Consider the following 12,352-nt stretch of genomic DNA (forward strand, 5'->3'; position numbering starts at 1 on the left):
CAAAAGTAATTGAACATGTGCAAAAACAATAACATTTTCTGTGTAATATTATTCGTTTAGCTGTATTTAATATTATATTTGTATACCACTCTTCTTACATATTTGCTAAATTTTCTTTCAAATGGAAAGTTTGAATAAAATCTTATAATTGGTTTCAGTTTTGGATTAGTATCATGAAAGACCTTAATTATATATTGTTTTCTTTTCCGATTAAACCTCAACTTTATTTTTTTTCCCTGAAAAAGACTGCATTTTTTCGATTTGACAATTTTAACAGTTTTTTCCCGAACAAAGTTGTCAAATGCAAGGGTTTTTCCGAAATAAAAATAAAAAGTCGAGAGGTTTTTCGGAAAAAATATAAAGTTGAAGCTTTTTCGGAAAAAAATAAAAGGTTGATGGGTTTTTCGGAAAAAATAAAAAAATGCAAAAAGTTGAATGAACATCTTTTATGTTATTAACCTTTAGTTTTCTTAAGCATTGAATAAAATCATGTGCAAACCATCAAAAAGCTCAAAAAGCTATTGGGTATGCATAACGTATATACCTTTTGTTTTCAGTGAGTAATTTTATTACATCTTAAAATTCCTGTACGAGACACTTGATAATTATAATTTTATAATCGATCTTATAAAATTCTAGTTTCGAACACTTACTTAAAATCTTGATATCACATGACTTAACCCTAAAATCCATTTCAGTACCATATACAAATAGCCACAATACATAAATCCCTCTAAAACTCAAACCCAAAATATTGTTCAAATTATAAAAGGTATAATTATTATCGTTGGATTTATCCTTTATCATCTGTACGTGATCCTTCCACTAGTCTTTTTTCGTATATTTATGTTGAAACAAAATTGCATTATTCGAGCTGCACACAACACAAAACAAACATCAGTTGATATAGGAAGGGTTAAATGCAATAAATAACAATGTAGTTTCATTTTCTTTTCTTTTTATTGTAATATTGTACTTAAAAAACTCTACACAATTATAAATAACAATGTCAACAAAATATAAAGCAAATTCCACTGCTATAAGGTAGATTTTTTAAGGTATAACATCCTTTGTAAAAAAAAACTTGAAAATGCAATGTTATACTTGTGTTGATTTTTCAAAGCACAATGCTTTAATAAGAAAAATAAATTGAAAGTAAAATGTTGTTAACTTGTTATAGAAAGAAATGAAAGTAGGATGCTAAAAATAAAATTATGTTTTACACCAAATTATTTGGTGTTAAACCTCTCCAACCCAAATTTTGTGTTTTATTATTTATTTGCACCATATTTGTTGTTTAAACAATTTTTTTTTTTACAAATTGGTCTTTCATGAATGCATGTATTTTTAGTTTATTTAACTGTATAATGATTTATGAACTAATATATAATTGCTACTTGTAATATTATTACAGGTTCAATCTATATTATTTAATGGCATAAATTAAGTTACATTTTTATGTTTCAAACTTATTTTAAAGATTTACTACTTTTCAATCATTTAAAACACAAAAACAAATTTAAATAAATCAGTCCATTAACATACATGTCATCTAATATCATAAATTACCAAATTATAGTAGTTTAAATATATATAAATTAGAACGAAAAAAAAATCTCTTTGGTGTTAAAAATAATGTAATGGGTAATGAGTTGGAAATGGTTTAATACACATATAACTGAAAGTAGGTTGCTAAGAACCAAAAACTTAATAAATTTTTTTATTTACCTCATTTGTTAGAGCCAAGATCCATTAAAAGCCTTCATCTCCTTTGAAAGTTGAACGATTTCATTGTAAACGCAAACACAAGTGCAAAAAGCAAACAGAAACCCACCACAGCAGTTGCAGCAACACCTAAAAATTCATGTCTGTAACCAAACTGATCTTCAAGAAACTGTTTCAATGGAACTGAATGGGACCCATCAGCAAGTTTCAAAAGATCATTCACATCTCCATATTGTGATGTCAGCAGCCCATATAAACTCCAAGCCACTGGATTAGCCCAATAATACCATCTCCACCATATAGGAATCCTCTGTAGTTTTAAAACCCAAAACATATCATTTATTGACTTAATAATTTCCCATTTGAGAAAAATTATAAATAATGAGAGGAGTTGAGTTACCATTCGGACAACCATGAATCCGCTAAAAAGATTCCAAAGCATGTAAAAAGGGGCGGCAACTATGGCGGCGATGTTGTGGTTGGGGGTGACAGCGATTGTCATCATTCCAAAGAAAGTGAAGTACAGCAACGTGAAGAACATGAAGTATACGTACCAAAAAAGCTTCATCATATTCCATTCGAACGAAGCTAGAAAGTAGAAGATAACACTGTATACGAGCGACTGTACGTACACGTACGGAAACTCTATTGCAACCTGACAACATAAAATATTGTCACCCACGACAGTAAAAAGAACCAAACACTTCAAGTGTATTTTACTGAAACCAAAGCCTTGGACTCCTTTTATAAGCTTGGGACCACGAGACAAATACCTGCGCAAATGCAAATGGTAAGGCGGAATACATTCCGGCCGCCCTTTCGCGATAGGAAACGGAGCGTTCGACGTAAATAACTGGTTGGACGGAAGAGGCGTTGGTGATTCCGATGAATAAGACTGCTGCATACATGGATCCCATTGCATTAAAAATGTCTTGTTGTGTTTCCCTGTTGAACAAGAATAAAAGAAGGAATGTCGGATTTTAGATATTTGAATAATACACTTGAAGTGTTTGGTTCTTGTTACTGTCGTGACACTATTTTAAATTAAAATTTTAAAATTTAAAATAAGAGAGATACCTTTTAGTACCGAATTTCCAGCACATGGTCCCGAACATTAATGAGATGATGACTGTGTAGAAAAAGCGTACAGCTGTATATTGTGGGTTCCGCCAGTACGATAGATTTTGTTTCCAAAGGCATGCGAAAAACTGGCCTATGAATGTTTGAGAATATTTGGTTGGGAAGGTCAACAGCTTTGACTTTCTATCTGGTTTGCTTAAGTTATCAACTAATTCTTGGTTTTGCCTGAAAAAGTAAAATTTTGAAATACATCCGTTATAAGAAAAAGGGCGAAACAGTAATTTCTTTTATTTCTATATTATATTTATGAATTATAGAATTGTATTATTAAAGAAAAGATTGACATACAGATATAGATCTGATTCACGATAAACTTGAGCAAAGTCTACACCAAGGCGATTTTCTTCTGTTGTTGAAGTGGCCTCAAGAATCCATGCAGCAGGATTATATCCAGCTCTGATCTTGGAAACTCCTTTTACTCCCTATAAATAACAATTTTTAAAAAATTTGCCATTTTGCAAATAAATAATATAAAATACCAACCTGAAAAAACTGAATAACTTTGTGGGACCCGGTGCCCAAAGGTCCAGCATATATGAGCTTCCCCCCATGTTTCATGAGTAACAACTACAACACAAATTGATAATTGGAAGTGAAAGTAAAAATTAAAGTAAGAATGAAGATTAAGATTAAGATTAAGATTAAGGGTACCTCATCGAATGATTCAAAAATATCAATGCTGGGTTGATGAATGGTGCAAACAATGGTGCGACCAGTGTTGACAATATTTCTGACAGTTCTCATAACAATGGCAGCAGCTCTAGCATCGAGTCCAGAAGTAGGCTCATCCATGAAGACAATAGAAGGATTAGCAACTAATTCAACAGCAATTGTTAGTCTTTTTCTTTGTTCTGTTGATAATCCATCTACACCAGGTAACCCAACTAAACCACCTTTTAGTGGATTCAGTTCAACAAGCTCCATAACCTCTTCTACAAACTCCTGATCAAATTCAAATCAAAAAAATCGGAATCTCATCTCACTAAATCACCACATGTTTCGTGTCATATTTTGCGATATTCTTATTTTATTCAAGAAAGCGACATGAGGAAAAAAATTGTTGCTTTTTGAGATGAAAAAAAGTTCAAGAGATTGGGTAACATAAATATTTCTTTGAAGTTTAAGAAAAATTGATTAAGGTGTTTGGATTCTCAGGGAAAGGTTGTGGGTTCGAGTCTTTTTTTTACATATTTCGTGAAATTTGATAAAAAAAAGTCTTCCAAGAAAGTGAACATGAAATTTCATGAGACAAAGCTTAATCTTGTTTACATTTGAAAGAAATAATTATGATTGCGTTTGGTTGTGGAAAATTTTCAAATGAAAATGAGAAATTTGAAAATGCGTTTGGTCGATTCAATTTTCAAAAAATTTCCAAGAAAATGAAAATTTTCTATTTTCTAAATTGTATGTAAATTAGAAGAGTGGTTTTTACAGTTTTCAAAAGTTTCCTAAATTTCTAAAATAAAAAATGAAAACTCCACCTGTTTCAACCAAATACATTTTTTAAAATTTTCATTGAAAACTGAACATGAAAATTCAACTCTATTTTCTGAAAACATTTTCTAGAAAAAAAAAAAACAATTTTCCACAACCAAACACACCCTATGTTAGCCAAGTCCGATATATTTTTATTATTTTGTGAAAAAAATACTGAGAAAACAATATTTATGAAAAAATGTCATTTTCACAAAAAAAAACAAAAACAATTTCACAAATTAGAAAGTATTTTTCGCGAAATAGGTTGTCGATTTTTGTTATAAATGTTAAAAAGGTGGTGATTTTGTGAAACGACCTTCCAAATTTTAGTCATATTTGTGATTAACTCGATTAAAACTCTCAAATTAAACAAAAAAAAAGGCACAATTTTTTTTTTATCAAATGATGGTAATTAGTAAGATAATGTAAAAAAAAAGTTACCCTTCTTGTTTCCATGTTGATATCAGAAGGTAATCGAAGCCAAGCCGAAAATATTAATGATTCATGAACAGTCAAACATGGGGAATGAACATCATTCTGCTCACAATAACCAGAAACCCTAGCAAATGTTTCTTGATTTTTTGGGTACCCTGAAACAAATATTTGACCCGAGATATGCCCACCCGTTTTTCTACCTGCTAAAACATCCATAAGGGTAGTTTTACCAGCACCACTAACACCAACCAATGCCGTGAGGACACCTGGCCTAAATGCTCCGGTTACATTCACTAACAATTGTAATTTGTCATTTGATAGACCTTGTTGCTTCAACTCCTATAAATGTCAAACAACGGAGAATTTAAAATTTTGTTACTATGAAAATTGGAAAGTAAAGATTACTGAATTACTGATATACCCCTGGGATGTCCACGTAATAACTAATGTTCCGGAAGGTCATTGTGAGAGCTTGAAATGGAAGAACCATTCCTCTTTGGTTTTGGACTTCAGTATCTGTAGTAAAATGAGAAAGGTTAAATTTTGATCTAATAAAATATAGGGTTAATTTCAAAAAAGACCTTATATTTTATGGCTTTTTTTTTTCCGGATTAAACCTCAAAAAAAAATTGTCTGAAAAAGACCTTGTATTTTTCATTTTTTTTCAATCTGGCCCTTTTAGTCATTTTTTTCCAAAAAAATTGTTAAATGTGAGGGGTTTTTCAATAAAAACAAAAAAGTTTGAGGGTTTATTTGGAAGCATTAAGAAGGTTGAGGGTTTTTTTTTCGGAAAATAATACAAAGTTGAGGGCTTTTTCGGATAAAAGGTTAATCTTAAAAAAGACCATCCATTTTGTGTTTTTTCTAAATTAAACCTCAATTTTTTTCGCCTTAAAAAGGCCTTGTATTTTTTCATTTTTTCTGAAAAATCCCTCAACTTTGTTTTTGTTTTGTTTTTTTTTTCCGAAAAAAACCCTTAACCTTCTAAATGCTTCCAAATAAACCCTCAACTTTTTTAGTTTTTCTCGAAAAAAAACCCTCACATTTTACAATTTTTTTTGGCAAAAAATGACTAAAAGGGCTAGATTGGGAAAAATAAAAAAAAAAACAAGATCTTTTTCAGGCGAAAAATAAATTTGAGGTTTAATCTGAAAAAAAAAACACAAATTATAAGGTCTTTTTTGAAATTAACCCTTCGTAAAAAATGAAAAAAGGTCTTTTTCCGGCAAAAATAAATTTGAGGTTTAATCCAGAAAAAACATACAACATAAGGGTTTATTTATTTATTTTTTTAATATTAACCCTAAAATATATATTTATTATTAAAATTTTCCCTCACAAACCTGGATATGATGGTGAACATTGTAGGTAATCTTTTAACTCAATAATAGCGGATACAAGCCCATTTCTTTTCTTCTGTGACTTTGTATTTTCCCGAGGGATAACCACTTGTTGATTTCCAATAGCTTTATTTAAAAAAATAAAATAATAACATTGTTAGAGCCTAATATGAGATAATTTAATCACACATAAAGAGAAAAAAAAACTTACGATTGAGATATGTAAGGAACAAAGTAAAGAGAATGTTGAATAGAATAGTGTAACCAAGTAAAGCCCCAATTCCAATCCAATACCAATAATCTTCCGGAAACAAGCTTCTCACTTTTAATAACAATGTCCCTAAAGGAATGTTTGTGTTGTTTCCACTTGCCTACATTTCATAAATCTTTAAATCTTTTTTTGTAAAAAAAAATAAATTCAAATAGTTGATAACTACCTTATCCCAAGTATCTCCTAAAAATTCATTCACAGAAACCGCATTTTGAGCATACATCAAAGGGGAAACCCAATAACCCCAAATCCACCAAGCAGGAATGCTATCTACATTTCATAATTGTTAAATTTGATTTAGTAATAATAATATTGAGATGTATATAATTATATTTATATTTTATACCTCTAGAAAGTATGAATCCTCCAAGTGCCATAACAACCAACATAGCAAAAGATCCAAAAGTATTTGCAACTATCATATTTCTTCCTAAAGATCCCATCATACGAAAAAGCCCTATTGACATTTGATGCAAAGAGAAATACAATCCAAACTGCTTCAAACATCTACATATAGAAAATATGTTATTTTAATAAGATGCAACATAACAAAAGTAAGAAAAGGGAAAATCTTGAAAATATACCTAGAAAATTGAGGATCAAACCCAACAAGATAGTATGTGACAATTACCCAAACACCGGATTCTATAATTGATGATGGAATACTTAAAATCCATGAAGGAAGTGTGTAAACCCAACAGGGGTAGAAGTGTAAATCTCTATGCTTGTAGATAACAGGAAGTTTAGCTATCAACATTGGAACTTCCATGAATCCATTAAACAAAATCATAACTATTGCAAAGTAAAGAGCTCCAAGATAAACACCTCCATCTTCAAGTGAATTATGATGCATTGTTGTACGAAAAAACACACTTGTCATGATTATAACAACCAACATAAGCTGAAAAAAACAAACAATCAACAGTTTGTTTATCTTTGTTAAAAACTTACAAAGATTAAGAACTTACTTGAAAGTATTTGAAGACATAAACAAATGAATCACGTTTTAGAAGCAACATCTGCCATGAAAAGCTAATTTTGAGTAGCTTCATTCTGTTAACACCATAGGTGGAGGTAGAAAGAGCTGATGGATGATTATGATGTGTATTAAATGGAAGAGATAAATCACGTGATAAAGATCGACCAAGGAAATTTGATTGAAATGCTTCTACAAACTTCTCAATTGAAACATAAGTGTAATGTTCATCGAGTGCCCAATATTGTTCTTGATCTTTTACTGATGTAACCTGAATGTAATCAAGTTTGAAAAATGTGAATCATAAGAAAATGTTATGAGGAAAGTAATTGATAGTTTCCAAGAGTACTTAATAAATTGTGTACCAGAGACTCAAATACAATTTTTAATTAGTTTCCCTCCAAAATCTAAGCTAGCTGCTAGGGTAAAAGCTAACTGTTAGTTAAAAAGCTAGCTGATAACTGAAAAGCTAGCCGTGAACTTATAGGTTAGCTGATAAAAAATGACATTTGGTAAAAACTAGCTGATAAGCTAGATGAAATATATAAAATGACATAAAAGGACATTTAGGATAATGAGTTTTCTATAATTAATTAAGGGTATATTTGGAATATTTTAAAAAAGCACTTGAAAAGCTAGTCTAAGTAGCTTTCTAAAAAGAAAAATCTCCAATAAAGTCTCAATATTTTGGGTCATTTTATGGTTTTGTCTCGACTTCTATTTTTTGAATAGAAAAGTCCTGATTATTTTATATTTTGTCGAAATTAACGAAATAGTCCTTATTTTTTTTTCAACAGAAAATGACAGACTATCGTATAAAATTAGATAATCAGGTATTTTCTGTTCAAAAAATAAATGTTGGGATTAAACCGTAAACTAGCCCAAAATATTGGGACTTTATCGGAGATTTCCCTTTTAAAAAGCTAGCTTATAAGCTACTTTTGGCTTGCCAAACACAACAACTTAAAAAAACTCGAAAAATAAGCTAGTTTATCAGCTAGCTGTGGTATGCCAAACACAACCATAGTATCCACGACTCATTAATCAGTATACTATATTGTATACTTTAGCCACAGAAGCCTATTTTTCTTCAAGTGTACCTCTTGAAGAAAATCTGCAACGTTTTTCCTCTTTGGGCAATGAAAGCCCATAGAAGCAAAGAAACCAAGAGCAGCATTACGAGGTCCTTGGTATACAATTTGACCTTCACATAATAAAATCAAGTCATCAAAAAGCTCAAATGTCTCAGGGTCTGGTTGCAATAAGGAGATGACAGCTGTCCCATCAAGGGCACGAGTTGAGTGCTTAAGATATTTGATGATTTGATATGTGGTTGAACTATCTAGCCCTGTTGATATCTCATCCATGAAAAGAACCCTTGAGGGCCCTACTAGTAGTTCTCCTGTGTAAATTAATGGTGAATTATTATTCAATTCACAAAAATAGTAAAAGTTATATGAAATGGAATATTTACTTACCTGAAGTCAACCGTTTCATTTGACCTCCAGATATCCCTTTACGCATCTCATCTCCTACTAGTGTATCTGTGCATATATCCAATCCTAAAATCTTTGTATACATGTCAGGATTTTATCTTTGAATTGAAGTACAATATGATAATTAAAAAATAAAAGGGAAATTGTCAGAAAAGTCCCAATATTTTCAGGAAAGTTACACTTTAGTCCCAAGATTTTTTTTTTGAACATTAAAGTCCCGATTATTTTTAAAAACACGATAATATGTCATTTCCTGTTAAAAGAAAAAAAAGGACTTTTTTGTAAACTTGAGCCAAAATGAAATAATCGGGACTTTTTTGTTCAAAAAAAAAATCTTGGGACTAAAGTGTAACTTTCCTGAAAATATTAGGACTTTTCTGACAATTTCCCAAAATAAAAACCATAAACTGAAGAGTTAATCACAAAAATGATCAAAAGAAGTAAAGGGTATTACACCAAATGACTAGCTTTTTAACATTTATCACAAAATGACCACCTTGGAAAAAGAAAATTATAAATATAAATAAATAACTTTGTAAATTAATTTTCCCGAAATGACATTATTGATGTCATTTTCGCGAAAAAGATTAATATTTTGTGAAATATGATGTGGGGACCACTGAAAAAGCAAAATCATGAAGAAAGGTATTTTGCAAAAAAATCATGAAACAAGTGGTCAATTTGTAATAAATTTTCCAAAAGGTCATTGTTTATATGAACTTACCAATTTTGATCATTTTTGTGATTAATTCTAAATTGAAACCATTAAAAAGTGTACCTTTATAAGGTATTCCACAACAAGACTCGTCTTATCTTCTCCAAGTGCCACTGTCTGTAGGAAAAAATAAACTTTATTATAGATAAAGTTACACAGTCTTGAAGAAAATTAAGGGATTATTAGCACAAAAAAAAAAAAAAAGAATGCACCTTTATAAATATATCAAGATCTTCATCGGGTCTAATTCCAGCATTCTTTTCTCTTCTTAGAAGCTCCATAATCATATCTGTATCAAGTTTTCATAATACCATATTTCATGCATTAGGGATGTTGAAACTTGAAATAGAATATATTGGAACAAAATCTAATAAAAGACAGAAAAAAAAATGGTATGATCACCTTGAGTTTACCTTGCTTATAACCAAAACCTTGACAAGATTCTGCAAATTGAAGAGTCTCTCTAACTGTCATCTCAGCCATATGACAATCTTTCTGACTAACATATGAAGAAGTTCTTTGAGGCACAAATTCGTTTAATTCATGTCCATTATATGTGATCTTTCCAGATAACTTCACAAAATGCAACAATTTTTTAAATTTCATCATAAATATGAACATTAATTCTTCACAAAACTAAACAAATTTCAGATACCTTTAATCCATTCCCAAGGCGTCCTGCAAGTGCCAAAAGCAGTGTTGTTTTCCCAGAGCTTGGGGGACCCAAGAGGAGAGTCAATCTGCAAGTTTATATCCAATTAACATTGACTAGTTTTGACTTTTGAGGGTATTTAAGTAAATTGTTGAAAAAAGTTTACCTTGAAGGCCTAATGATGCCACTAACATCATTTAAAATGCTTAATTTCTTTCTTCTGCCAGGAAAAATCCTCAACTTCCTCAAGAAAGCCTTGCAAAGGTGTTACAGGGTAATATGTCAATTAAATATGCAACACAGCAAATCCTAAGAAAATAAAATAAAAAGAAATACGAGTTTATTCATCCAAAATCTACCTCACTCATGTTATATACAGAATTTGGCAAGGTGGGTAAAGCTCTGCTCCCAACATGAATGAATGCATCTATCTCCAGGTTTTCAAATCGCACCTCCACTTTTGGAAATTTGAGATCAACACTAGAAATGTACATGAATAGCAAGTCTTATTTCTCCAAAAAAAAGTTGTTTTGAATATAACATATTCATGTTGTTAATGCTAAACATAACGATAAGATGATGAGAAGAAGAATAACAGAGAAGAAGTATTTGTTAAACTAAACTTACTTATCGAATCGCTGTCGAATCCTATCAAAGAACAACCCAGGGTTCGAGTTCACTGTATGCACCAACTTATCCAACACCACCTTCTTCTCTTCAGCATCAAGCTTACTAACATCAACAAGAGTAAACTCACCTCCGAAATTCCTAAACACAGAAGTTCTAGCCCTAACAAAAGTCGGAGACCTCTGCAATGCAGCCAATTTGAGCGCTTCATCGTCATTATCCTGCGTCCTCACGAAGAGGTTTCCAAGAGAATCCCACATTGTCGTAATGAATTGATTGAACAAACCATACTAAGACGGTTGAGAATTGTGGGGGATTTAAGGTAAAGGCGTTCAGAAAATTTCCCATTTTCTCAACAACTTTGAAGGCTTGAAAAGAGAAGGGTAGTTTGTTGAAGTAAGAAGCTTCTGTGTATTAATTGTATAACTTTTTCTCCATCAAAAAGTGAAATTCGGTGCAGAATTGAAGGGGACACTCAACCTAGAAAGAGAGAGTATATGGAATTTAGGGTTTTAGGTTGAATTGGTGAGAATTGGGAAAGAATGAATGAGGGTTGACTGGTTGTCCCGAAGTTGTTAAAAGCAGTTGGGAAAACTAAATTTCCCTCTTGATTTTTGGGTTCGGCATATATGCTTTTATTTTTTTATTTTTTTTTTATTATTATTATTATTTTTTAAAATTGTTAAGCAAACAAATGATGTATGTTTAAACTTTTAAATTTGTGTTGTGTATATAATTTTTCTTTTTTAGTGAATAAACCCTTTGAATATGAGTAATTGATTTTTTTTGTCTGAAAATTAATACTGAACAAGTAGCAAGTGTTTATTTAAAACTTGCTATAAACGAAAACCGTAAGTTTTTCTTTACTTGATATATTAAAATTATATTTAACCACAACATTTGAACTCAAAAATAATATAAAGTAAACAAAAATTAATAAAATCATGTATATCAAATTTCACTTATGTTTTGTTCCACATTCTAGACGGAAACAAATAAATAGACATCAATAGTTTTCTTAAAATAAAGAAAATGAAATTACAAGGAACAATGTTGCGGTATAGAAAAAAGTAAATTACACAAATGGTCATTGTGTTTTGGTCAGATTTCTAGTTTTGGTTCCTAAGTTTAAAAACTGATAGCCTTATAATTTATGAATATTACAGTTTTGGTCATTACTTCATATAAAAACACTAACTTAACATTTTTTTCTTTTTTATTTTCTTTTAACAACTTATTATTATTATTATTATTATTATTATTATTATTATTGAACAATTTTATTTGTTTTTTATTTTAATAGAATTTGTATAGATTTCTTATAAAATTATTTTTATTTTTTCAAAATTAATTATCTAAATTATATATATATATATATATATATATATATATATATATATATATATATATATATATATATATATATATATATCATATTGTTATTTATTCTTAGTTTTATTTATTTATCTTTGTTTTTGTAGTTTAAAATTTTTTTAATA

At 30.1% G+C, this 12,352-nt stretch overlaps 1 protein-coding gene across 1 annotated transcript; it reads right to left on the reverse strand.

Moving 5' to 3' along the window:
• Positions 1–598: 598 nt before the first annotated feature.
• LOC145149766 (ABC transporter G family member 32-like) lies at positions 599–11,415 on the reverse strand. Its single transcript, XM_079075232.1, has 25 exons — positions 10,854–11,415; positions 10,586–10,706; positions 10,393–10,481; positions 10,230–10,314; positions 9,988–10,147; positions 9,787–9,863; positions 9,638–9,691; positions 8,842–8,932; positions 8,464–8,765; positions 7,356–7,634; positions 6,972–7,288; positions 6,734–6,894; positions 6,554–6,657; positions 6,328–6,487; positions 6,120–6,242; positions 5,198–5,292; positions 4,783–5,115; positions 3,517–3,807; positions 3,349–3,432; positions 3,154–3,287; positions 2,803–3,030; positions 2,499–2,670; positions 2,126–2,380; positions 1,729–2,035; positions 599–874 (listed from the first exon to the last, which is right to left on the reverse strand). Exons 1-24 carry the CDS (start codon positions 11,111–11,113, stop codon positions 1,763–1,765), a joined length of 4,248 nt encoding a protein of 1,415 aa, XP_078931358.1. The 5' UTR covers positions 11,114–11,415; the 3' UTR covers positions 599–874; positions 1,729–1,762.
• Positions 11,416–12,352: the final 937 nt, after the last annotated feature.

The sequence above is a fragment of the Lactuca virosa genome, chromosome 1 (genome assembly GCF_052849685.1).
Source record: "Lactuca virosa cultivar CGN04683 chromosome 1, Lactuca_virosa_CGN04683_v6, whole genome shotgun sequence".
In the NCBI taxonomy this organism is placed as follows: domain Eukaryota; kingdom Viridiplantae; phylum Streptophyta; class Magnoliopsida; order Asterales; family Asteraceae; genus Lactuca; species Lactuca virosa.

What these genes read in the sequence shown, in the direction of transcription:
- LOC145149766 (XM_079075232.1), bottom strand. Translation starts at nt 11,113, where the DNA reads ATGTGGGATTCTCTTGGAAACCTCTTCGTGAGGACGCAGGATAATGAC. An exon ending in TTGCAGATTTTCTTCAAGAG is followed by an intron (nt 7,635 to 8,463) that starts GTACACTTGAAG and finishes GATTACATTCAG; the next exon opens with GTTACATCAGTAAAAGATCA. An exon ending in AAGTTATTCAGTTTTTTCAG is followed by an intron (nt 3,288 to 3,348) that starts GTTGGTATTTTA and finishes TGTTATTTATAG; the next exon opens with GGAGTAAAAGGAGTTTCCAA.